Source organism: Hemitrygon akajei, chromosome 10 (genome assembly GCF_048418815.1).
Source record: "Hemitrygon akajei chromosome 10, sHemAka1.3, whole genome shotgun sequence".
NCBI lineage: Eukaryota > Metazoa > Chordata > Chondrichthyes > Myliobatiformes > Dasyatidae > Hemitrygon > Hemitrygon akajei.
Window position 1 is genome coordinate 117,578,332 of NC_133133.1, and position 27,930 is coordinate 117,606,261.

The 27,930-nt window shown below is 40.9% G+C and overlaps 1 protein-coding gene across 2 annotated transcripts in view; it reads right to left on the reverse strand.

The window, feature by feature from the left end:
- Positions 1 to 1,160: 1,160 nt before the first annotated feature.
- LOC140734607 (host cell factor 1-like) overlaps positions 1,161 to 27,930 on the reverse strand; it is a 67,419-nt gene continuing 40,649 nt past the window's right edge. For both annotated transcript variants that reach the window (XM_073058813.1, XM_073058814.1), the window contains exons 18-25: positions 26,520 to 26,910; positions 24,571 to 24,825; positions 23,092 to 23,177; positions 22,611 to 22,748; positions 17,732 to 17,917; positions 16,208 to 16,505; positions 10,258 to 10,315; positions 1,161 to 7,280 (exon numbers count right to left, since the gene is read on the reverse strand). In XM_073058813.1, the coding sequence (XP_072914914.1) occupies positions 7,241 to 7,280; positions 10,258 to 10,315; positions 16,208 to 16,505; positions 17,732 to 17,917; positions 22,611 to 22,748; positions 23,092 to 23,177; positions 24,571 to 24,825; positions 26,520 to 26,910 (1,452 nt within the window). In that variant the 3' untranslated portion in view covers positions 1,161 to 7,240. The remainder of the gene's footprint in view (positions 7,281 to 10,257; positions 10,316 to 16,207; positions 16,506 to 17,731; positions 17,918 to 22,610; positions 22,749 to 23,091; positions 23,178 to 24,570; positions 24,826 to 26,519; positions 26,911 to 27,930) is intronic.

Genomic DNA, 27,930 nt, shown 5'->3' on the forward strand with positions numbered 1-27,930 from the left:
ACTGTAGCTTGGCAACACTATGATCACATTGCATTAAAAGGGACTTTGTTCTAATTGGGTTTTTTTCCTTTTAAAAATTGTGTAGCTTCTTTAGTGTTTTTTTTGTGAATGCTGCTTATCTGAAGCTATGAGCCTGTGATGTTGCAAGTTATGTTTTTCATTGCACCCTGAAGACATGTACTCCAAGGCAGATGACGACAAATTTGACTTTGAAATGCTAGTTAACAACAAAAGAATCTACTGAACAAATCAGGAGGGATAAGCAGTGTCTGTGGGGGGGGAGGAATTGCTGAAGTTGCATTGTGGAGTGGCAAACAATCTGCCAGAGGAACTCAGCAGGCTGAGCCAGAACTATTTGCTGGAACATTTTCTACTCCTTCCACCTCCACAGATGCTGCTCGACACGCTATCTCCAGCAACTTTATTCACCATATACATGTACAGTATTAGGAACTTGCGGTGTTGTGTAAAGAAAAAATCAACAATTAGAATAAAGAATTATGTAAAAATGTTAGAAGTACAGATATGGAATGAAGTGTGCATAATTACCAGCATGTATTTTCAATGTAATCAGCATTATAAAAAATGGTTTCAAGTGTTTACAGGACAGTACTGAGCTAACAGATAGAGGAGATTTGGGCTAACTAGAATGGTGATCAAATTAACTGGGTGGGAGAAGAAGCATCTAAGATGGTGTATTTTTTGTTTTAATAGCCCTATAGCACTTTGGGAAAAGGTAGTTTGTTGAATGGATAGTGGTGACCCAGGTTCCAGCATCTGCTGTGTCTTGTTTTGTTGTTTGTAAACGTCAGTAGTTGCCAACGATTGAGAGATTGCTCAGTGCATAATTCTAGGGGTAGAAGTTCAATTTCTGTTGCATTTGTTATGCACACTGAACTCCATTTCAGTCTTCAACAAAATGTCAGAAGCAAAATAAAACACAAATTTGCCATGTAGCAACACATACAGAACTCTGGGGGAACTCAGCAGGTCGGGCAGGATCTACGGAGGAGAATAAACAGTCGATGTTTCAGCTTGAGACCCTTCACCAGGATTGAATTTGTCACCTTGCATTATCACTGAGGATGAACTCTACCTCAATACCTTCATATTGCTTTCCTCTGTGAAGGCAACAGATTAGAAATAATTGAATAAGACACTTATTCCAAAGTTCTTTTATTTAAAAGAATGGTAAACAGTGAAACTCCTCTGCCACAAATCAAAACATTTCGCAATCAGCTGGAAAACATGATAAAAGAATCATTCTAGATTAACTTTCACATCTGATTTAGTTTTAAAACGGCTGTCTTTCTGACAAAACATTCTCAAAAACAAGTACAGCTCTCAACGAGGCAAGTCTAGGATTCTAAGCACTCACACAAATTAAGCACATATTAAATGCCAATCTTCCATCAACATCTTCAGCCCACGAGTAACAGGTTAAGAGAATTCAGTAATACTGAGTTTTACAGACACAATTAGAGCTTCACAATGATTTTGGCAATCTCAAAAATTCAGCACGCATTGAGCTGTTAGAGGTAATTCCCTATTTGAAGCCGATGGGAAGCAGTGATCAGGGAACCATTGGTACACAGTATCTGATCTTCCACAATTACTATGATGAGGTAAGAAGATGGTAACCAAAGCCAATACTTTCATAGAGCACAGAATTACACATAGGCTCATCTAGTCCATGCCAAACATTCTGCCTAGTCCCATTGACCTGCACCTGACCATCACCCTCCCATCCATGTACTTACATGCATTGAAATCAAACCCGTATCCTTCCACTGACAGCTCATTATACATTCTTACCACCCTTATCAGTGAAGTTCCCTCTCATGTTCCCCTTGACATTTCACTTTCACTCTTAATCCATGACCTCCAGTTCTAGTCTCACCCAACCTCAGTGAAAAAAGCCTGTTTGCATTTACCTTATCTACACCCCTCATAATTTTGTATACCTTTATGAAATCTCCCCTCGGCTCTACAAGGTCAAGGAGTTTAGCAGTAAATTGAGTGTGCCTGATTTGTAAGTAATGCATTTCCTAGTACTTGGTACTGACTATGCTTTCTTCCCATGGTGGGAGGTACAGGCAGCTGCAGACCCATACCTCACCGTTCAAAAACAGCTTCTTCCTCACTGCCATCAGGTCCTTGAACTGTCTTAAAGCCATACTTTTACCTCAAAATATCCCCCTCAACTTGTACTAATGTGGTTATGCTTATCTTGTCATGTGAGCTAAGCAATATTTATGGACAATGCTGTGCAAAAGTCTTAGGCACATATATAAGTTTTGCACAGTACTGTACATAATACACTGTGGTGGCAAAATGGTGGTTGTGATGCATCTAGTGTGGCAATGCAGTGGGTAGTGCTTGTTGCTCTCATGACAACTTCCACTGCTGGCTAGCACTCTCAAAAAGGAGAGCTAAATGTGTATATCTCTCGCTGCCAGTACACAGCCTCTCCAACAGCAAGCCTCATGTTGTGCCTCCTCGCTGGCGACACAGAGAAACTTAACTTCTTTCGGACTCAGGCTGAACTACAGAGGACGGTTAGGAGGACTGGCCCACTGTTGTGTGGACACACTCTGGTGCTCATGAACCAGATCCCCAGCTATGGGTAAATAGCCCCATTGCCTTGTGGGGAACCTCAGGAGAGATGAAGGCTGCGGGAGTAAACCCAGACAGCAAATCCGGAGTGGAGCCCCTAAGGGGCCTGGACATCATTGAACATCCTTCCAGCAGCTCCTGCAGCCAAGCTGGTGCCAAACATATTGCTTCATAAGCTTTCCTTTAGACTACACTGGTGAGGCTGCGAGGGGGATCTTGACAACTGGGCATCTCAGGATCTTCATACCTTCTGCCCCCAGACTTGTGATGATCATCATCATCACCACCATTGCCCTTCGAAACAGACGGATGTCACCACCAATAGTACTGTATATTGATTAAAATAGGAAGGCAGTTGGAAAACAGAAATAAGAGTACTAAGCTTTGTTTAGTATTAAGTGTTATTTGGTAACTAGAAAGACATAATATACAGTACTGTGCAAAGGTTTTGGGGACCCTAGCTATATATATGTGTCTAAGAGTTTTGCTCGGTACTGTTTACACAAGAGATTCTGCAGATGCTGGAAATCCAGACCAACACACACATTGGGACATGTTTTGTTTGGAATGTACTGTAGTCCTGCAGCAAAAAGCTGACTTTCCATGGTATCTATACCCTGAGGGTATGTATGCCATGGCAGTAACCTTCAAATTGCTAATACTGGTAGAGTGTCTGTATTAAATACAATTGGCTGCTACTAGAATAGGAAATAACACATTTTATTGTGCTTAGCTTCCATACTTTTGCTTCCTAACAAAAAAAATGCAGCAAAACTTTAAACTAGATTCAAATTTTAAAAACTAATACTTATTGTGCCATTCTCATTATAACTCCGCACAAAATCATGGACACACCAATGGTCATGCTTGAGCTGTGCAAGCCCAGTGAAGAATTGCTTTGTGGGATTAAAGTTGAAAGGTTAGTTTTACTTGTCACATATCCATCAAAACATACACCAAAACACACACACAAAGTGTTGGAGATCAGGCAGCATCAATGGAGAGGAATAAACAGTCAATGTTTTGGGCAGAGACCCTTTATTAGAGCCCATACAGTGAAATGCATCGCTTGCATCAATAACCAACACAGTCCGAGGGTATGCTGGGGGAAGTCCTTGGATGTCACATACTTCTGGCACCAACACATGTCCATAATTTACCAACTCTAACCTATATGCCTTTCTTGAAATGGGGGTGGAAACCAGAGCGCCCAGAGAAAACCCATGCAGTCGCGGGCATATGAGATCTTTACAGGCAGCGTCAGAAATCGAACTCCAATCTTACTGCAGAAGCAAAGTATTACACTGAGCACTACGCTACTGTGTCATCCAGCAATGTACATGACTCTATGATACCTTTAAATTCTGCCTGGATATGTCTCAATGAATCAGGGGAATTGAATCCCAGAGCCGCGAGGTAATGTTGCATCCCTTTGAAATCCTGGTTAGACTATATTTGGAATACTGTGTTTGTTTCTTGTTACACCATTACAGAAACTATAGAAAGGGTGCAGAGGAAATTTATTAGGATGCTGCCTCTTTGGAGCAAAGGAGAATGAGGGGTGACTTGATAGGGGCGTACAAATTGATAAGAGGCATATACCAGTTGGATAGCAAGGGTCTTTCTCCCAGGATGGAAATGGCTAAGGCAAAGAGGCATATAAGTGTTTGGAGGAAGTATGTGTGTGTGGAGTAGTGTCAGAGGTAAATTCTTTACACAGAGAGCGGTAGATTCATGGAACACTGCCGGGGCAGTGGTAGAGGCAGATATATTAGCACCATTTAAGAAACTCTTAGATGGGCACACGGGTGGTAGAAAAATAAGTGGCTGTGTAGGACGGAAGGCAAGATTGATTTTAGAGTAGGTTAAAATGTTGGCACAAGATTGTGGACTGAAGGGTCTGTACTGTGCTCTACTGTTCTATGTTCTACATTCAGTTGAAACAAAAAAAAGGTTCTTTTTACCTACCTATTCACCTGGTCAGAGAGGGAACAAACAGAATGCTGCCAGCTTTGTTTTATTTGTCAAATGAAGGCTGTACCAAACTTTATTAAATGGTGGCTCATAAATAAGATCAATATTGCAAGAATATAAAGAGCATAGATTCAATGCATGTACACAATATAGTGTACACAATAGATTCAGTATAGAACATCTTTAAATATACACTCAGTGGCCACTTTATTAGGTACACCTAATCATTAATCAGCCAGTCATGTGGCAGCAACTCAATGCATTAAAGCATGCAGATATGGTCAAGAAGTTCAGTCGTTGTTCAGACCAAGCGTCAGAATGTGGAAGAAATGTGATCTTAGTGACTTTGACAGTGGCATGATTGGTGGTGCAAGGTGAGGTGGTATCTCTGATCTCATTGGAGTTTCATGCAGAACAATCTCTAGAGTTTACAGAGAATGGTGTGAGAAACAAAAAATCCAGTGAGCAGCAGTTCTGTGGGCAAAAACGACGTTAATGAGAGCGATCAGATGAGAATGGCCAGACTGGTTCAAGCTGACAGAAAGGCAACACTCAAAAAAATGATGCTTTACAACAGTGGTGTGCAGAAGAGCATCTCTGACTGCACATCACATTGAACCTTAAAGTGGATGGGTTACAGTAGAAGATCAACTCGTTTCCACTCCTGTACCTAATAAAGTGGCCACTCTGCAATTTAAGCCTTTTCTACAGCAGGCTAGTTTGGACAGGTAGAGTTACAATGTATGGTCAAGAGATAAGCATTTAGATTTGGCAACTTTTCTTTTTATTTTCATCACAGCGTAAACCTAACAGGAACAGCTCTGATCAAATTCCCACTTCTGACCACATCTTTTTACGGAACATTAGGAACTGGCTAAAAATGGGCTCTGCTGCAAACCTTAAATAGTCCAGGCTATAAAAATAATATGTCTATGCCATCTTTAAAATTAAAAAAAAAATTATTTCCAGCTTTTATTGAGATAGCTGTACAAAATGAATATCTAATCAGAAGGCATGAGAAAATGTACTAAGTATTTATCCAATTGCACTGTTAGAAATGTAGCCTTTTAATTAAATGAAAATGCATAGAATTGTTTAAAGCAATAATTCTTGCAAAAAGCATTAACATGTGTAACCAAAGATGGATTGCTCAAATTATATTATGCATAATATATGTAGAAAGATAAAAGAGCATTATTACTAAATATTATAAATCACTTCCAGACTCCCAGTGCACCTTGCTAAAAGCTGAGCCGATTAATATGGAGTTAACAAAAGCGCCCTGTGCAAACATTTTATGTGCAGTAACCTTAAATTCAACACGGACTTGCTCTCCATTTTTGCACTATGAACTTGATGAACAGACAAATGGGTTAACAAAAAGATTATTATAAAAAAACCCAAATTATTTGCTATCGAGTTCCGTGACAAATATAAACCTACTGGTTAGTTAGTAGAGGTAATTCTGAACTGTACAATCATATGATGAAATTAGCCAGTACAATGTTTGGCCTCAGTCAAACAATGTAGTTGGGTCATGAAAGTTGCATGACCCCACGACGTTCTGAGAATTAATGGTTCCCACCAGAATAGGAAGCTCTTGTGAAAGATACTTCAATTGATTTAATGTGTGCAATTGAGGCAAGGTTTACTGCACTTAAAGCAGTTTGTTAATGCTGGTTATAGCTAGTCACCACTACTTATTGGAAGACTTATCAGTACCTCTTCCATACACATAACCAAGATTTCCCCTATGATTTACTACAGTATGTGTTGGTATGAGCGTAGGGCAAGTCTTCATAATTTGAAGAAATCAAACTACTGCAAAAAGGCTTTCTAAAATTCATTAAGGTCCAACAAGATACAACTGTGGTTAGTGATGTTTTAAGAACATAGCTTCACTCAAAGTTTGTAAAATAGTGGGGTCATACAACTTTTATATTCAATACATCTTCATTTTTATATTTGTATAAAAATTGAAAATAAAAAATGCAGTTTCAAATTTTTCATCACAAACATGCACAAAAGATGCCACTCGGTGGCTCGTGCGCGCACACACACACACTCACACATACAAACACACACACACACGCAAAGAAAAACTCCTCTGATAACTTTTGTTTCTAATGGTGATTCAGAATCTATGTAAGTGCTACTCTCAGAAGGAAGCTGCTTCTCCGTCGTGCCATTTTTTTTGGTCCCAAACTTCATCCACATAAAAACATGCTTTAAAGACCTATCTAATCCACCTGCACAAGGTGAAACACCAACATTTCTTTAAAAACTCTTTAAACCATTGCTTGCACAGCAAACATCCAGTCACTACTGTAGTGATTTCAGAATAAGCCACTTTAGAAACAAGCCATCTACATGAACTCTGCACAGTAATGTTAATACAAATTTTAAATCTACATTATAATGTTTCTAAAAAGTTATCATTTAAAACTTGCCTGAAGACTATTTGTCACAGTTCTAAAACAAGAAATGTACTATGTACAATTAATACAAATTAAATTCCTTCTCTAAGGACCTCACGAGTTATAGGAATTAAGAGTATAACAGGAACATATTACAAAACATTTACAAAATAAATACAAATACGATCCAACAGTACTTCTTTCATCCAGCAAATAGAAAAGTCTTCTTTTCATCATTCGGACTTGGACTTCTTGGCACCTCCACTTTTAGAGCTGTAATTATATGCATGGCTTTGTGTTAATAGGTGCTGTTAATTAGTGATCAAATAAATATTCAGTTACTTCCCTTCTCCTACCATACAGGACATTGATGGTACAGTCCAAGTGAAATGAGGTGACAAATGCAAGTCGCAAAATACGTTTACCTTTCTCTGCTTTAATCCGGTAATAATAGTCAGATTCATTGAGCACTTACAGCACAGAAGCGGGCCCTTTGGCCCATCTAGTTTATGCCAGCCTGGTCTCATCTACCTTCACCAAACCACAGCATTCATACCTTTCACATCCATGTAGCTATCCACACTTTTCTTCTGCACATTGTGGTTTGGAGGGCCTGTACTATTCTACATTCTATGCTCCAAGTGTTATAACTGAAACCGTTTGCACCACCTCCACCAACAGTTCATTCTACACTCTCAACATTATCTAAATGAAGAAATACCCCCTTATGTTCCCTTTAAACATTTTGCCTTTCACTCTTAACCCATGACCTCTAGTTACCTAGCCTCACCCAATCTCAGTAGAAAAACCCTGCTTGCATTTACCCTATCATAATTTTGCATACCTCTATCAAATCTCCCTTCATTCTCCTGAACTCCAGGGCATAAAGTCCTGACATATTCAACCTTTCCTATAACTCAGGTCTACAAGGTCAAAAGGTTTATCTGTAACTAGTTTGTAACTAATGCATTTCCCAGTACTTGGTACTGGATCAAGCCTTCATCCCATTGCTGTCATCAGGTTCCCTTTAAATATTTACCTTTCACCTTCAACCTATGACCTCTGGTTCCAGTCTCACCCAACCTACAATAAAGTTCAAAAGGAGGGAAAAAAATCCCTTCTGCCAATATTTCAGTACACAATTTTGACAGATCCAAGCAACTAAAACTGAAGGGTCGCCTCACTTTACCTCTACCAAAGGAATCAACACTTGGTTTTCCTTTGACTTTTGGAGTGGCAAGATTGAAACATACTATGTAATGCACGTTAGCTACGAGAAGCATTTGATGGGTCTGAGCCTGTACATGCTGGAGCTTAGAAGAATGGGAGAATGGGGGGGGGGGGGTGAGAGAAGAGTCACTGGGTATATTTAAAACAGAGGTTGTTAGGTTCTAGATTAGTCATGCCATCAAAGGTTACAGGGAGAAGGCAGGAGAATGGGGTGAACAGGTAAAGAAAATCAGCCATAATGGAATGGCAGAGCAGACTCAGTGGGCTGAAGGGCCTCATTCTGCTCCCATGTCTTATGGTCATTTGTGCTTGGTTTGAACGGCTCCACAGCAGCAAATCTATCAGTCCCACTGCACTTGTCAATAAATTGAAACTGGACTGTTCTGCACAACTCTGACTGTGCTGCTCCAGGGTGGAGTTCGCCAGCATTACCAACATTATACTAGTACAAATGCAGTCACAAAGATCATGCAGGAGGGAGGGTTTGATTGATATTAGAATAGTTAAAAGGCCAGCACAACATTGTGGGCTGAAAGGTGTGTACTGTGCTGTTAAGTTCTGCCCAGCTGGAAAAAAAAATGGGCTGAAAAATAATAGATGGAATTTATTGTAGACAAGTGTGAGGTGTTTCACTTTAGGAGGATAAACCAGGATATGACTTATACAGTGAATGATAGGGCACAGAGGTGTGTTGTAGAACAGAGGGACCTGGGAATACAGATCCATAATTCCTTGAAAATTGCATCATAGGTAGATAGCCTTGTAAAGAGAGCTTTTGTCATATTGGCCTTCATGAATCAAAGTACTGAGTACAGGAGTTGGGATGTAACGTCGAAGTTGTATAAGACGTTGGCGAGGCCTAATTTGGAGTATGTGTGCGCTTCTGGTCTACCTGCAGGAAAAATATCACTGAGATTAAAAGAATATAGAAAAAAAATTACAAAGATGTTGCCAGGACTTGAAGACTTGAGTTACAGGGAAAGGTTGAAAAGGTTAGAACTTTATAACCTGGAGCTTAGGAGAATGAGGGGTAATTTCATGGAGGTATATAAAATCATGAGTGGTACAGATAGGGTAAATGCAAGTGGGCTTTTTCCCACTGAAGTTGGGCAAGATGAGAACCAGAGGTCGTGGATTCAGAGGAACATGAGGGAGAACTTCTTCAAACAGATGGTGGTGGGAGTGTGGAATGAGCTGCCAGTAAATGTGGTGGGTTTGATTTCAACATTTAAGAGAATCTTGTTTAAGATGGGAGGGCTATAGGCCAGGCGCAGGTCAATGCAAACAGGCAGATTAATAGTTTGTCATGGACTAGATGTTTCTATACTGTAGTGTTCTATGACTATGTTCTATTAGATACTTCAAAAATAGTTTTAAAAACTAATACACTATAAAACAGAAATATCTGAAGATACATGAATTTTAAAAAAATCTAATTAACTAATATCCAATTTCCTCCTTTGCAGCCATTCACTTTCACCAGTAGTTAAGATGCAACTGGATTCAGGTTGCATATGAGGATTCCCACCATAAGAGAAATGAAATCTCTGCAGCTTGCTCTGTCAACTCTATTAGGATTCAAGCATCAAAACACAAATGGACTACCAGCAGCAAACAGATGACTGCAGTTTAGAAATTTGTGCTTGAGTGCACACAGGGCAATGAGAGTTCTGGTGACTTTCTTCTATATAATCTGAGCCATGCTTGCCTTCTGGCTAAAAGCAAAAGTGTTCTACATTCAGGGCAAAGCTAGTACTAATCAGTAGATGGTGTCCTCAACTTCGTTTTTAGGGACGTTAATGGAAAAGTACAACCATCAGACATGCTGCAAAACACGTAACCATTTAATTGTGAGACCCTTTTAATGCTATGGATATGCATCAAGTTAAGGAAAGTGAATTAATTAAGAATATTTAAGCTATATAACAGATGACTCTCATGATATAACAAGCATTTTGCTTCTTTGGAAGAACTTTTACTTTAGATCTCATTAACCTCAAGAACTTAGCAGCTCACTTACTTATCTGGTGACGCTGTCGACCTCTTTGCAGTGTTCTTTGTTCCTTGTGCACCTGCATCTAAAAATTAAGCGAGCTGTTAAAATTCTCACACATATTCCTGTATTCAAGATAACACAAGTTAAGTCTCCTCTACCAAAAACACTCAGAAAAAATATCCAAATCTGATTAAAATATAGTATAAATATTCCACAAATTCTAATGAACCTTTTACCATTTTGATTTGCAAATCTAATTTAGCAACTAAGTTGTAAGGAATCCATATCACCTTAATTTGCAAAATGACAGCAGCAAATTTACAGGGAGAAGGCAGGGGAACAGGGTTGAAAGGGAAAATAAATCAGCCACGATAGATTGGTAGGGCTGATGATGGACCAACTTGCTTAATTCTGCTCGTATGTCTTATGGTATTAGCGAGGGGCCTAGGCAGAATGGACGAAGAGAGGATGTTTCCTACAGTGTGGGTGTCTAGGACCAGAGGGCACAGCCTCAGAATAGAGGGATGTACATTTACGACAAAGATGAGGGGGGATTTCTTTAGCCAGAGGGTGTGAATCCAAGGAATTCATTGTTTCAGACGGCTGTGGAGGCCAAGTCACTGGGTATATTTAAAGTGGAGGTTGATAGGAACTTGATTAGCAAGGGTGTCAAAGATTAGAGGGAGAAGGCAGAAGAATGGGGTTGAGAGGGAGAATAAATCTGTCATGATGAAATGGCACAGCAGAATTAATAGGCCAAATGGCCTACTCTGCCTCCATGTCTTATGGTATTATAGTCTTAACAAGAGTGCAATTTAATTCTAATTCATTCAAGTGCAGTTGCAAGAAAATGTTTGTGAACCCTTTGTAATTAACTGGTTTTCTGCATAAATTACTCATAAAATGTGGTCTGATCTTCATCTAAGTCACAATAATAGACAAACACATTCTGCCTAAACTAATAACACACAAACAATTGAACTTTCCATGTCTTCACTGAACACATTGTTTGATTATTCACAGTCCAGGCTGGAAAAAGTATGTGAACCCTTGTACTTAATATCTGGCAGAACCTCCTTTAGTAGCAATAGCCTCCATTAAACGTTTCCTGGAGCTGCTGATCAGATTTGCACACCAACAAGGAGAAATTTTACATCATTCCTCCATACAAAACTGTTTCAGTTCATCAATATTTTTAGGATACCTTGCATGAACAACTCTCTTCAGGTCATACTACTGCATCTCAATTGTGTTAAGGACTGGACTCTGACTTGGCCAATCCACATGGATTTTCTTCTTTTTAACCCATTCTGTTGATCTACGCTTGTGTTTCGGATCACTGCCTTGTTGCAACATCCAATTTCTATTGTGCTTCAGATGACAGTTACCCTGACATCCTTCTGTAAAATGCCTAGATACAATTTTGAATTTCTTGTTCCCTTAACAACTGCAAGCTGCCCAGGCCCTGAAGCAGCAAAGCAGCCAAAAACCATAATGCTCCTTCTACCATGCTTCACAGTTGGGATGAGGTTTTGGTGTTAGTGTGCAGTATCTTTTCTCCTCCAAATATAGTGGTGTGCACTTCAGCCAAGAAGTTCAACTTTTGTTTCTTATGTCCACATAACAATGTCCCAAAGGGTTGTGGAATATCCAGATGGTCTTTTACAAACATGAGATATGCAGCAATGTTTATTTTGGAGAGCAGTGGTTTCCTCCATGGTGTCCTTCCATGAACACAAGTCAAGTCGCTTTTTATTGTCATTTCGACCATAAAGTGCTGGTACAGTACACAGTAAAAACAAAACAACATTCCTCCAGGACCATGGTGCTACATGAAACAACACAAAACTACACTAGACTATGTGAGACAACGAAAGGCTAGACTAGACTACAGACCTACACAGGACCACATAAAGTGCACAAAACAGTGCAGGGCAGTACAATAATTAATAAATAAATAATAGACAAGACAATAGGCACAGTAGAAGTCAAATTACAATAAAATAATAAACGATGTAGATGTCAGACTAGACTCTGGGTATTGAGGAATCTGATGGCTTGGGGGAAGAAACTGTTGCATAGTCTGGTTGTGAGAGCCCGAATGCTGCAGTATTTTTTGTCAGATGGCAGGAGGGAGAAGAGTTCGTGTGAGGGGTGCGTGGGGTCCTTCACGATACTGTTAGCTACGTGGGTGCAGCGTGTGGTGTAAATGGCTGTAATGGCAGGAAGAGAGACCCTGATGATCTTCTCAGCTGACCTCACTAACCGCTGCAGAGTCTTGCGATCCGTGATGGTGCAATTTCCGAACCAGGCAGTGATGCAGCTGCTCAGGATGCTCTCAATACAACCCCTGTAGAATGTGATGAGGATGAGGGGTGGGAGATGGACTTTTCTCAGCCTTCAGAGAAAGTAGAGACGCTGCTGGGCCTTCTTGGCTATGGAGCTGGTGTTGAGGGACCATTTTTGTTTAGTGTTTTTCTTATAGTAGACACATGAACAGAGACTTTAGCAAGTTTTAGAGATTTCTGCAGGTCTTTTGCTGTTACCCTTGATTTCTTTTCCACCTCCTTCAGCATTACGCGTTGTGCTCTTGGTGTGATGCTTGCAAGACACCCACTCCTAGAGAGAACAGCAACAGTACTGAATTTCCTCCATTTGTAGACCATCTCTCTTACTGTTGACTAATGAACAAACAGATCTTTAGAAATGCTTCTGTAGCCTTTTCCAGCTTCATGCATCTCTACAATTCTTCTTCTTCTTCTTCTACTAAAGTCATCTGAAAATTGTCTTGATCGTGGCATAGGGCACATAAGCAGATCTTTCTTGAGAAAAGCAGGCTCTGTCAGTAACATGACTTTGTCTTTTTGTAATATAAGGCATGGCACCTCTACAATCCACACCTCCAATCTCATCTCATTGAATGGAACACCTGGCTTCAAATACATTTTGTTGAAGGCATCACCCCAGAGGCTCACATACAGATCAGATCACTTTTTATGAGTAATTAATGCAGAAAACCAGGTAATTGCAAAGGGTTCACAAAAATTATCTTGCAATTATAAATGGACAAGGAGATTAGGAACTGGGCTTTAGCACAGCAAGTCAGGAGAAACACCTTTTACCGTCTGATCTACTTTTGTTTTCTATTTTTATTTCAGATTTTCAGTATCTGCAATTTTTGATTGTCAATAACTTTGATTATTAATTATTACTTGGAGTACTGAGTACTGTGTTCAGTTCTGGTCACCTCTTTATAGGAATGTAATTTAGTGAGGGTGCAGAGCAGATTTACCTGGATTAGAGATCATGTTTTATGAGGAAAAGTTGAGCAAGTTAGGGCTTTTGTCTTTGGAGAGAAAGAGAATGAGAGGTGACTTGATAGAGGTGTAGTAGACAATAAGAAGCATAGATAGAATAGATAGCCAGAGACTTCCCCAGCATGGAAATAGCTAAAATGAAGAGGCGTAACTTTAAGGTGTTTGAAGGAAAGAATAGGGGGAAGTCAGAGGTAAGTTTTTTTTTTAAATATTGAGACTGGTGAGTACATGGAAGGCACTGCCAAGGGTAGTGTAAAGGTAGATTTATTAGGGACATTTAAGAGACTCTTCGACAGGTTCTCTCTCACCGACTGTCTGCCAACTATTATGACATTAAAGTGCAAATCTACCTTGTGAAGTGCACAGTCGGCAAGACCATTTCCAGTAGTGAATAACCTGCATTATAGGATCCCAAGTGCCTAGATTACATTCGCCAGCAAGCCTCTTTCTCTTTCTTGATTGCTTGCTAATCTTGCTTTCTGAACACAGCATCTGCCACTTGTAAGGTCACAAAGAGATGTAAGTAAACTTCCAACTAAAAGATGTTTGAGTTCTGGTCATAAAGGGAAGTCAGTCTTTAGTTCTTGAAATGTAAGTTCCAAGCATTAATCACCCTGAGGTTAAAACAAGTATTGTCTAAAGACGAGATTTACATATAGTACAGCACATTACAGGCCCTTCAGCCCACAATGTTGTGCCGACCCTCAAACCCTGCCTCCCATATAACCCCCCACCTTAAATTCCTCCGTATACCTGTCTAGTAGTCTCTTAAATTTCACTAGTGTATCTGCCTCCACCACTGACTCAGGCAGTGCATTCCACGCACCAACCACTCTCTGAGTGAAAAACCTTCCTCTAATATCCCCCTTGAACTTCCCTCCCCTTACCTTAAAGCCATGTCCTCTTATATTGAGCAGTGGTGCCCTGGGGCAGAGGCGCTGGCTGTCCACTCTGTCTATTCCTCTTAATACCTTGTATACCTCTATCATGTCTCCTCTCATCCTCCTTCTTTCCAAAGAGTAAAGCCCTAGCTCTCTTAATCTCTGATCATAATCCATACTCTCTAAACCAGGCAGCATCCCGGTAAATCTCCTCTGTACCCTTTCCAATGCTTCCACATCCTTCCTATACTGAGGTGACCAGAACTGGACACAGTACTCCAAGTGTGGCCTAACTAGAGTTTTATACCACTGCATCATTACATCGCGTCTCTTAAACTCTATCCCTCGACTTATGAAAGCCAACACTCCATAAGCTTTCTTAACTAGCCTATCTACCTGTGAGGCAACTTTCAGGGATCTGTGGACATGTACCCCCAGATCCCTCTGCTCCTCCACACTACCAAGTATCCTGCCATTTACTTTGTACTCTGCCTTGGAGTTTGTCCTTCCGAAGTGTACCACCTCACACTTCTCCGGGTTGAACTCCATCTGCCACTTCTCAGCCCACTTCCGCATTCTATCAATGTCTCTCTGCAATCTTCGACAATCCTCTACACTATCTACAACACCACCAACCTTTGTGTCGTCTGCAAACTTGCCAACCCACCCTTCTACCCCCACATCCAGGTTGTTAATAAAAATCACAAAAAGTAGAGGTCCCAGAACAGATCCTTTTGGGACACCACTAGTCACAACCCTCCAATCTGAATGTACTCCCTCCACCACGACCCTCTGCCTTCTGCAGGCAAGCCAATTCTGAATCCACCTGGTCAAACTTCCCTGGATCCCATGCCTTCTGACTTACTGAAGAATGACAGGAAAACAGGGTGAATAGAATCTATTCCACTAGATTTGGCTTCTGAGAGAAGACGATTTGCTTGTCCACATCACGGTATGATGTTTTATTTATAGGAAATAGGAATTGTATCTGTGATTTACAGGTGGTGGGTGGAGTTATGTCTGTACCAAAGGAGGTATAAGGTTCTCCTTTCCTCCGCTAAGCACCTGCAGGTCACCCTTGGGCAAGGTGTACCGCCTACTTAAGCCCCGATCAAGGTCACGAAGCCATGGGAGCAAGTGGTGGATGGTCAAATGACCAGCTGGTGCATATCACAAGTCCTGGTTATGCGACCACCTGACACCAGGCAGACAATCTCTAAAGAGTATGGATAATGGCTGGGGTCACCTGTCTTGTACAGACACTGCCCAAGAGGCAGCAACGGCAGACCACATCTATAGAAAAGTTTGCCAAGAACAATCATGGTCGTGGAAAAAACCGTGATCGCCCACTTCATACAACACGGGTCATAATCAGTGATTCAGGAATGCTTCCTGTTTTAGAAATGGTTTGTAATTGGGAGAAAAACATTTAAGATAGTAATCCTTTGAGAGTTTTAAACGTGTTTTAAGAAGGTGTGGATTTAAATGAGTATCACTGTAAATAAACTGTTTAAACTGTCTTGTTAGCTGGAAATATCTTCTCCTTGATAGGGAGGAGGGAAATATAGTCAAATAGTCGTATTGATAGCTAAAACTCACTGCAGAGAACAAACAGGGAAGTAAACTAGCCTTTGAAGATTAGGTAGTTATAGTATTGTCATCCTTTAGTGAGAGTACTTTTGGCTATTTATATCTGATGGGGCTTAAGATCTTTGTTTGAGTTTAGAACCTGCACGGTCAGCTAACCCAATACCTTCACAATATCAAAAAGATTACCTTGAAGCCATCTAACTTGTGTAGCTGGTCCATATCCCTTCTCGTTCCGTGCTGCAATTCTAAAAATGATAGCAGGCTTCGTTGTGCAATCAATATGCGCATTGGCAAGGTGTGATGACGAGACCACACAGGATGGCTTGGTGCCACAATATACCCGCATAAAGGCCAGTTGTGCTGGACTTCCGGATTTGGATTCGGTCACCTGAATGCTGCGAACTGCCAGGTAGACAGAATACTCCAGTATTTTTCCAGCAGTCGTTGCGGGAGGTTCCCAGGTGAGGTGAGCCCCATCTACACTCTGAAAAACGGACATAGAGAAATTAAAATTTACTCTCAATTCAACAATTCCTGGCAGAAGCTCAAGAAATAAGAGAGATGGCACAGTAGAGTAGCGGCTAGTGTAACGCTATCACAGCGCCAGCAACCAGGATTCAATTCCCGCCGCAGTCTGTAAGGAGTTTGCATGTTCTCCCTGTGATCAGATGCTCTGATTTCCCCCCATGTTCCAAAGGTGTAAGGATTAATGGGTTAATTGGTCACAGAAGTGTAACTGAGCAGTGTGGACTTGTTGGGCTGGAAGGGTCTGTTACCGTGCTCTCTCTAAATAATCTTCCACCTTCCAACAACACCAATACATTAGCCCCCTCCCTCACATAGTGCCTGCCAACAGGGTCTATTCTGCTGTTATTAGATTTGTGTGTTAAAGATGAACTTTCAACCTCTCAATCTACCTCGTCATTGCTGTTATATCCTTTTGTCTACCTGCTCTTTCTCTAACATTATATTCTTCATTCTGTTGTTGTTTCTCCCCTCATATTACCCTTCTATAGCAAGCAAAACCAGGTGAGGGTAGCCGGCGGGGCACATACCCCAGTGAGATAGCCTGTCCTCGCATGCAAAATCAGTTTTGGCAGACTGGGAGGATGAGATCTACTGTGAGATCCAACAGCCAGGGAGGCAGCTCTACAACGCTCTGTGGAGAGTGATGAGCATGATAAGGCACAGAAGCTGTCACAGTCATTCTCTGCAACTAAGGAAGACCCCAGTTGTGACAATACTAGTACCACTGGACCCAGACTTCTGAGGTCAAGAGTGGAACTGCCCCAGTGCAACTGCTTTTCCACTTTAAAATCTCTCCTTCACAGGTTTCTTTGTGTAGTTCATATCATCTAAAGAAGAACCACACAAATCTAATTTCACCGGAGACAACAAACAATCGCCCAAATGTAATTATATTTTGAAATAATCTGCATGGATGGCTTACAAAACAAAACTCTTCACCATTCTTTGGTACATATGACAGCACTAATTTAAATTTTCCCTTTAATATAACTCTATTCAGAGATAAATTAAGAGATTAATTTGAAGATACACTATCAAGTGTGTTAAGTGTCTCAATAGATTTCATTATATTTAGTAATGATTAAATCTTCACAAAAAACACAATAGTAAAATGATAAGGTTTCTTAAGTTAAATGAATTACTTTATTTCCAAAATGCAGTGCTCCTATTCTCCTTTTGTACCTTGGTAATTTTGATAGCAGATGGCGCTCCAGGAAATCCGGGCAGACAAGTTTTGAATGCGCATATCTCGCTGAAGGGACCCCTTCCACATGCGTTAATTCCAGCAACCCTGAATTTATACGCGGTCCCTGGTAGGAGCTCTTGCTTTTTTAACATGCTGTAGTCTGGGGTGTTAGCACTTGAATCCTAAAGCAACAGAATCAGGATCAGGTTTATTATCACCGACTCCCAACACCACTATATCCACATCAGCCCGCCTGCAGCTTCACCCAACCCCATGCATTGCCACTTTACACTCAGACTCCACACCTCATAACCACATTGACACAGAGTGTGAGTGTGTGTGAGTGAGAGTGAGAGTGAGTGTGTGTGCGTGTGTGTGAGAGAGTGTGTGTGTGTCTGTATTTATTGAAATAAAGAATCTTGAATTTTGAAGATGTGATTTTGTTTGCTTTGCAGCAGCAAAACAATGCAATACATAAAGTACTATAGATATCCAATAAGATATTTAACAACAGATTATGGGTGTCCCCTGCTTTACATCACTTCGCTTTTACAAAAGACCTACATTAGTAACCTGTTTTTGCATTACAAAGATGACTTTTGCTTTTATGAAAATTTTTCCCATATAAATTAACAGTTCTTCGCTTTACGCCATTTTGTCTTAAGAAAGGTTTCATAGGAATGCTCTACCTTTGTAAAGGGGGGGGGGGGGGAACACCTGTACTCAAATTCAATGCAATCTCTATCTTTGTAACAAAATTAGCAATAGATTCAACTATGAATTTATCTTCCTCTCCGTTTTCATAATCACAACTAGCCACACTAAAAATTTCCTTGAACATTTATCTTCAATACAAGATGTTTGCTGGGGTGCAGTGGAAGCAGTCCCTGTTTTTGGGTTCACTTCACAGTCAAATGTCTTGAGTGTACAGTCAAACATTAATAGTTCAGTCAGGTTTACCACTGTCGGATGATCTTCTCTCTGGAAAAATTTTAAATCAACTTCAAATTCTACATTTGAAAATCCAGATGGAACATCAAATGTTCATTTTCCTCCATGGCTGTTGCCTGACCCACTGAGTTCCTACTGTATATTTCTCAGCAGAGGTTTAAAAGGTTCAATAGTACTACAGCAAGAGCAGCACTGGAGTCTTATTATCGTATTCAACAGTTATGCCTCAACTACTCATCACTATTTATAACACCTTAGTCTGCAAACACTTCTAGGATTTACACATTACAGCTTATGACCACATCCATGCAGTTACAGAACTAGTACCATTAATCGATGAAAATATGTCCTGATAAGTTTACCACATTCGATAAAACAAGGAAATAAAAGTAGAAGGCAGTAGAAAAATAAATCACAATAGATTGTATTGTTTTAATCATGACACTGTTCTGTCAACTAGTTGATGTCCTGCTGCATGACCGGATATGCTGGTATTATGATGATAACTTGTATCATTTGTTTGTGTACATTTAAACTACTGAAACCTTTAGTGATAGATGGAACATAATCATGTGTCTGCTGGTTGATAACAGATCTAAAGACCGTATAATTTTTTAATAAGTCTTTTGCAAAGCCTTAAGTCAGTGTCACGTGCACATAATGGTGGAGGAATGCACCAGGTCAGGTGGCATCTAAGGAGGGGAATAAACAATTGATGTTTTGGTCCAAAACCCTTCAGGAGTTTCGGCCCAAAATGCCAACTGTTTATTCGCTTCCATAGATGCTGAGGTCTGGATTCCCAGCAGCTGTAGAAATTCATGTGACAGTGTCACACGTTACTCACTCTACATGCAACACAGCCACTCCTGCTTTATGAAAATACCGGAATAGTAGGAGGCACTGGGGAGGGAGGTAGCCAAGCAAGGAGGCAGAACTACTGTTCAAAGCACTGCTTCACGTAAATAGCCTAACCATTATAAAATAAAAAGTGACAACAAATACAAATTTTGACTTTTGCACACCCTTCTGCAAACTGAATTCTGAATCTCACAAATTTTGTAAGAGTTAGAAGGAAAGAGACCCTGGTATCCTTGTATATGAATAACAATGTTAGCGTGCAGTGGCAGGAAGTTATTAAGACAAATAATACTTTGGCTTTCATTGTAAGTGGATTTAAATCTGAGAACGAAAGTACATTGCAGCAATTACATAGTGCACTGGAATAAAATGCCCAGGCCCAATCACCCTTCCAAAGGAAAGATACACTTGCTCTAGTAAGAGTACAGCAAATTGATTCTTGGAATGCTGGGGTGGAGAGGGTGTGTGCTCTATGAGCAGGCTGGGCTGACACTCTTAAGCTTAGAGTAATAAGACAATCTTTCACATTTCGGTGAAATCGTTACAGGGCTTGAGTGTGTAGAGGCAAGAATGATGTTGTTCCTGTCCAGGGTATTCACAAATGCAGGTCCATCTCAGCACTAGAGGAGACATGTCATCACCCATAGAATAGTGTATCGTTGGCATTCTCTATCCAAGAAGGCTGTAGAGGTTCAGCTGCCTCAGAGATACTATTGAAACTTAAGGGAATCAATACAAGAAAGCAGCAGTAAGATAAAAGATCAGTCACAATCTCACTGGTACAACAGACATAAGGAGCTGAATCGAGAGAGGTTAAAGTGCACCAGTATTCCTCAGAGTTTAGAATAGTGAGGGGTGACCTGTTTCAAATGCACAGAATCCAAAGGGGGCTTGAAAAGGTAGATGCAGTTAATCTTATCAACCAATCTAGTCAGCCCTCCTACCCCCTCTATCTATTACCCTGGTCACTGCACTATAAAAAGATTGTAATTGTTGAATATTCTTGTACCTTGTTGCATGTCGTGACTTGACCACAACAAATTTGTAATACATGTAAATGTACAGTCAATGGCTACTTTATTAGGTACCTCCTGTACTTAATAAAGTGGTCACTGTATGTACAGTATGTTTGTACTCTCTACTACTGCAAACCATCCAATGCAAGGCTTGCCCTATTGTGTTCTTCTGCACACCACTGTTCTAACACTATACTGGCCTATAACTTCCTGGGCTATTCCTACTCCCTTTCTTGAATAAGGGAACAACATCTGCAACCCTACAATCCTCCGAAACCTCTCCTGTCCTCATTGATGATGCAAAGATCATTGCCAGAGGCTCAGCAATCTCCTCCCTCGCCTCTCACAGTAGACTGGGGTACATCCCATCCGGTCCCGGTGGTTCATCCAATTCAATGCTTTCCAAAAGCTCCAGCACATCCTCTAACACTATACTTCAGTGGTTGGTAAGCTGATGGAGAAGATCCTGAGAGGCAGGATTTATGAACATTTGGAGAGGCATAATATGATTAGAATAGTCAGCATAGTTTTGTCAAAGGCAGGTTGTGCCTTATGAGCCTGATTGAATTTTTTGAGGATGTGACTAAACACATTGATGAAGGAAGAGCAGCGTGTATCTGGATTTCAGCAAGGCGTTTGATAAGGTACCCCATGCAAGGCTTATTGAAAAAGTAAGGAGGCATGGGATCCAAGGGGGCATTGCTTTGTGGATCCAGAACTGGCTTGCCCACAGTAGGGTAAGAGTGGTTGTAGATGGGTCATATTCTGCATGGAGGCCGGTGACCAGTGGAGTGCCTCAGGAATCTGTTCTGGGACCCCTACTCTTTGTGATTTTTATAAATAACCTGGATGAGGAAGTGGAGAGATGGGTTAGTAAATTTGCTGATGACACAAAGATTGGGTGTGTTGTGGATAGTGTGGAGGGCTGTCAGAGGTTACAGCGGGACATTGATAGGATGCAATACTGGGCTGAGAAGTGGCAGATGGAGTTCATTTTGTGAGGTCATAAGTGTGAGGTGGTTCATTTTGGTAGGTCAAATATGATGGCAGAATATAGCATTAATGGTAAGACTCTTGGCAGTGTGGAGGATCAGAGGGATCTTGGGGTCTGAGTCCTTAGGACACTCAAAGCTGCTGCGCAGGTTGACTCTGTGGTTAAGAAGGCATACGGTGCATTGTCCTTCATCAATTGTGGGATTGAGTTTAAGAGCGGAGAGGTAATGTTGCAGCTATATAGGACCCTGGTCAGACCCCACTTGGAGTACTGTGCTCAATTCTGGTCGCCTCACTATAGGAAGGACGTGGAAACCATAGAAAGGGTGCAGAGGAGATTTACAAGGATGTTGCCTGGATTAGGGAGCATGCCTATGAGAATAGGTTGAGTGAACTCGCCCTTTTCTCCTTGGAGCGACGGAGGATGAGAGGTGACTTGATAAAGGTGTACAAGATAATGAGAGGCATTGATCATGTGGATAGTCAGAGGCTTCTCCCCAGGTCTGAAATGGTTAGCAAGAGAGGGCATAGTTTTAAGGTGCTTGGAAGTAGGTACAGAGGAGATGTCAGGGGTAAGTTTTTTTTTAAAAACGCAGAGTGGCAAGTGCGTGGAATGAGCTGCCGGCGGCGGTGATGGGAGGTGGAAACGACAGGGTCTTTTAAGAGACTCCTGGACAGCTATATGGAGCTTAGAAGAATAGGGGGCTATGGGTAAAGCCTAGGTAGTTCTAAGGTAGGGACATGTTCGGCACAGCTTTGTGGGCCGAAGAGCCTGTATTGTGCCGTATGTTTTCTATGTTTCTACGGATATAGACAGAAGGAGAAAAAGGGGGGGGGGGGGGGTGTAACTGCCAGGAGTTAGAGAAATTCATGTTCTTACTCGGACTTCTGGCTCTTTCCTTTCCAATCCTTACAAAGGGTCTCAGCCCAAAACATTGACTGTTTATTTTCCTCCTTAGATGCTCTCTGACTTGCAGAGTTCCTCCAGCATTTTGTGCGTGTTACTCTAGAAACACACATAGGGTGGTGTTCACAATAGCTGCCGGACTGCACTCACCTCTGCAAGGCTGCCCTCTGGTGGTAAGTGATAATGAGTGACCACAGTACTGGTTCCTTTGATGATTCCTACATCATACCATGGATTGCCTTCTTTCTTTGGAGTTATCTTGTGTGGCGTGTAAGAATTTTCTTGCTTCTGGAAAACAGAAACCTTATTTAGGTTTTACATCTGCTTTGGTGCCAAAGATCAATTTTAAAAAGAAATCCAACAGCTGTGTAAAGAAAAACAGCTTCAGACACAGCATTAAATTTACTTTTGAGGGCATAGAATGCAAATCCAGAAGTTAGCTGCCACTTTTTAAAGATTATCCCTCAAGCAAGAATTAGATGACAGCACCCCACATCTAAAGTGGCGGTATTATGGAATATTATAATCACATAAGATCATTTGTTCTACAGTGGCGGCAAATGATCTATCGACGCAGGTGACCTGATAAATCAGTAGAACTGTAGGTGAGATAGTAATAGTAACTATTTACCCCATTTGCTACTGGATTACTATTAGAGACTTCATTTGGTGACACAGCTGCCATGGTGGAGGATGATGGAAGTGTACAGGCAGGACCTAGAAATAAAAGACCTACAAATTTATTTCCTGTATGCTGGATGTTAAATTAATCTGTTATCCGTTGAATTACTGACATAGCTGATACATGCAGAAATGGTGTATCCATCAAAATGGCAGAACACTAACACTTCTACTCTAAAAGAAACAGTTTTGACACAGAATTCATGGTACAGTAATTGCAACGTTAATACAATGTTGGAAAGTGAATCCAATGACATTTTCTATAAATACAGGTGTCCCCCCCCCCTTTACAAAGGTAGAGCGTCCCTATGAAACCTTTCTTAAGCCGAAATAGTGTAAAGCCAAGAACCATTAATTTATATGGGAAAAATTTTCGTAAAAGCGAAAGTCCTCTTTGTAATGCAAAAACAGGTTACTAATGTAGGTCTTTTGTAAAAGCGAAGTGACGTAAAGCCAAAATTTGTAAAGTGGGGGGCACCTGTATCTCCCATGAAAACAATCTCACATATTAAAGGCATCTTCCACTTCATTTGTAAAAAGTAACTAAGTTACAGGTATAAAGCAATTTTTATAACGTGCAATTTCTTTCTGCTTCAATGGTGTAGCTATGTATTGAAATTTCATCATTTTCATTTAAATTTACATGAATATAAACAATGAGTCACACCAATGTGTAAAATTTAAAAGAGAGTTCAAAGAATTTCAAATAATGATGCTGGATGGTAAACAAGGTGATAATGTTATAGACTGCATTGCCTCTGCACATCAATCCAATACCACTGGTTTAACTCAGGAGACCAACATTAAGATTTTAAAAAGAAAGATTAACTTTATTTGTCACATGTACATCAAAACAGAGTGAAATGTGTCATTTGCGTCACAGTCAGAGACGTGCTGAAGTCTTTAAGTGTCACCACACTTTCGGCGTCAACATAGCATGCACACAACTTACTAGCCTAAACCCTTACATCTTTGGAACAAGGAAGGAAACTGGAGCAGCCTAAGGAAACCTATGTGGTGTTGGGGAGAACGTACAAACTCGTTACAGACTGTGGTGGGAAACAAAACCCTATCTTACAGGTGACACTGTAAAGCTTTACAGTAATCGATATGCTATCGTGCTGTCTGCTGTCAACTGACACACAAACCACAGAACATATGGTCTCACTGAGCTTTGGGTTTGCATCAGATGTAACTCCAGTAGAATTTTTAAAAAATGTCTAGCCACCTGTTTCTGAAAACTTAAAAGTTTATAGACTGCTTTTGATAAACATGTGCAAACTATATGGGATTGGCTGTAATGCATATCCTTGGTTTAACTGCTAAAGACCACACTTTATAGAGAAGTGCAGTCTGCTGCTCAAAATGACAAATACTGCAGAGGATACACAAAAAGAATATGCACAACATTTTAGCTGTTTGGACGTACTTAGAGTGGTGGATTGATGAGCATCCACAGTACTGGTAACCTGGGGTTGCAGACTGGTTTGTATGCTTGTCTCAGTAGGAATCATCGTTACTGCTTGAGGAGTGCTCGGTTGCACTGGGTCCTCTTGCTGTGCTGGTCTCTCTGGGGTCTGAGCCACAAGTTGCTGGCATTGTTGCAGGTGCTGTGTAGAGTCTACATGAGGCACACCAGTCTCTGAAGTAGCATCTTCCATTGGAAGCTTTACATTACTGTACTCTAAAACATTAAAACAAACACTTCTGAAGAGTTTAATCATTCTGCAAGATTAAAAAGACATCCTGGTAAGTTACGCCAAGAGAAATTTGGTGCGACTGACTCATGCAAATATTCTTTCTTAGATAAAACAATTGCAACCTATCAGTAGTATAAACAAAATAAATAATACATTTTAGAAATTGTAAAATACACGACAAGCCTATCATATTAGGTTGAATTGCTTTAAAATCAAATGTATAAAGAATTAATGGCTCTAGCACATTAAAATAATAATGAGCACTGACTTATGAGGCATTAATCAGAATGGTTTTGTACAGGAGAGGTCACGCCTTATAAATCTGAATGAATTTTCTTTGAGGTGACGAAGATGTTGATGAAGGTCGGGCAGTGGATGTTGCCAACACGGACTTCAGTAAAGCACCCGCCAAGGTCCTTCACAGTAGGCTGATCCAGAACATTAGGGCAGATGAGATTGGTAGATTAAATTCTAAATTGGCTTGGCTACAGAAGACATAGGGTAGTGATGGAGGGGTGTCATTCTGCCAGGAGGATAGTGTTCTGCAGGGAATAGTGCTTTTGTGATTAAATATCTAGACAAAAATATGAAGCTGAGTAGCAAGTTTGCACACAACATTACACTGGCAAACAAGAGAAAATCTGCAGATGCTGGAAATCCGAGCAAACCACACTAAATGTTGGAGGAACACACGCAGAATGCTGGTGGAACGCAGCAAGCCAGGCAGCATCTATAGAAAAAAGTACACTCAACATTTCGTGCCAAAACCCTTCAGCAGGACCCTTGGCAGCTGTGGATAGTGAGGTAGGTGTCAAAGGGTACAGCAGGAAATGGACCAATTGGAAAGATAGCATACAGCATACTTGCCTTGAATAGCTGTGGCACCGAGTAAAAAAGATGGGAATTCGCATTGCACCTACATCAAATTTCAGTAAGGCAACATTTGGAGTATTATGAGCAGCTCTGATCAGCCCAATACAGGAAAGATGTGGAGCCTTTGAAAGGGTGAAACAGATATTCACCAGGATGTTGCCTGGTTTAGAGTATTAGCCACAGAGGGAGATTAGACAAACATGGATTGTCTTCACTAAAGCATATGGAGCACAGGCACAACCTGAGAGATATGCAAAATATGTGGGGCAGCCAGGCAGTTTTATTTACACACACTCCTCCATCCTCCCCCAGGTGGAAATATCAAATACTAGAGAGCATAGCTTTAAGGTGAGAGAAAGTTTAAAGAAGATGTGGCAAGATTTTTTTTAATTAATAAGAGTGGTAGGTGCCCAGAACACATCTCTCGGGCAGAGTGAAAGCTGATACCACAGTAACATTTAAGAGGCAGTACTAATTTAATAGCAAGGAAGGCACTGCATCTAAAGCTGCCAGTATCAAATTCTGAGTGTTATACACTATTAACTCAAAAGTCAATTTACTTAAAGCAACATCTTTATGTTTAATTCTTGCAGAATCTAACTAAGAACAATATTTATTCTTAGTCTCCGTCTCTGAGATTCTTGACATAACACTTCTAACTCCAGACAACACCTACTAGTTTATAATTGCTGCAGGAAGACAGTTCTTTCAGTGATTAAAACAAATATCTACAACATTCTTTTTTGGATAGAATTACTGTCTATTCCTCAACTACATTTATTTTGATAAAAATGGTCATCCTTACCTGTAGCTTTTGGCAGTAAGGACACTGGAACGTTTCCAGCAATCATTGTGTGTTGGATATTGTCCACTGGTTTAGCTTCAGCAACAAAAGGCTCAGTCACAGTGGTATGGGGGTGTTGCTCAAGACTCTGGTTCAGTGTTTCCTGCAGTTTGTCACTCTTCACTTTCTCCTGTGGGTCTTGGGTAGCCTCTGACAGGTCAGGTTGCCGGCTCTCAGACAACTGTGGGATTGATGCATTCTCCAAGTCCTTTAATGTCTGTTCAGATGACGGCTGATGCTCTGCACTCTCTGGATCTTGAACAGATTCTGTAGCAGGTGTCAAATGTGATGTACTTGAATCTGACAACGTCGAACTACTGCTTGAAGTGATCTCCGATCCCGTTGAGATGGCCTGATCATTGGACAGTGAGAAGGCAAGGATAAAGAGCACATTACTAGTACAAGGTAATACACTCCAACACTTTCTGGAGCAACACACAAAAAGCTGGAGAGTTGGGGGTATTTATAGAGGGAAGTGTTTGGATAAGTACATCGATGGGAGAGGTGTGGAGGGTTATTGTCCAGGTGCAGGTTGACAGGACTAGGCAGAATAACAGGTCAGCACAGACTAGATGGGCCAAAGGGCTTGTTTCTATGCTGTAGTACTCTACGGCTAAATAAACAATGCTTCCTGCTGAGATCCTCCATCAGGACTGGAAAGAAAGAGGGCAGAAGCCAGTATAAAAGGGTTGGGTGAGGGAGAGAAGCATGATCTGGCAGGTGATAGGTGAATCAGGTGAGTGGGGTAAGGTAGGTAGGTGGGAGGGTGGAGCAAGATGAGAATAATGTGAGAAGCTGGGAGGCAATAAGTGGAAGAGACAAAGAAGTGAAGAGCATGAATCTGATAGGGCAGTTGACCACAGAATAAAAGGAAATGGGGTTGGGGAATCAGAGTGAGGAAGATGTAGCTGAGGGCAGTGTGTGAGGGCACGAGACGGAAAGGAGATGGGGTAAAGGTCTGGAGGGATAAGAGAAAACAAGTGGGGTAGGGTGCATAGAAACACAGAAGAGTAGGTACCAGAAGTTAAGAGAAATCAATGCCGGCACCATCAAATTGGAACTTATCAAGATGGAATATGAGATGTTGTTCCTCTAATCTGTACCTAGCCTCAACTTGGCAGTAGATAGGGCAGTGTACAGACATGTCAGTGTGATGATGGGAAGTGGCATCTTAATGGCTGCCATCAGGGGATACTGGTTGTTATGGACAGAATGAAAGAGCTTGACAAACTGATCCTCCAACCTGTGTCAGGCCTCACCAATGTAGAAAAGGTTGCATTGGATTAAATGACACCAATAAATGATGGATTAATATGTGAAGCCCTGTCTATTTTGGAAATCTATATAGTGGTGGGGCAAGTGTAGCATTTCG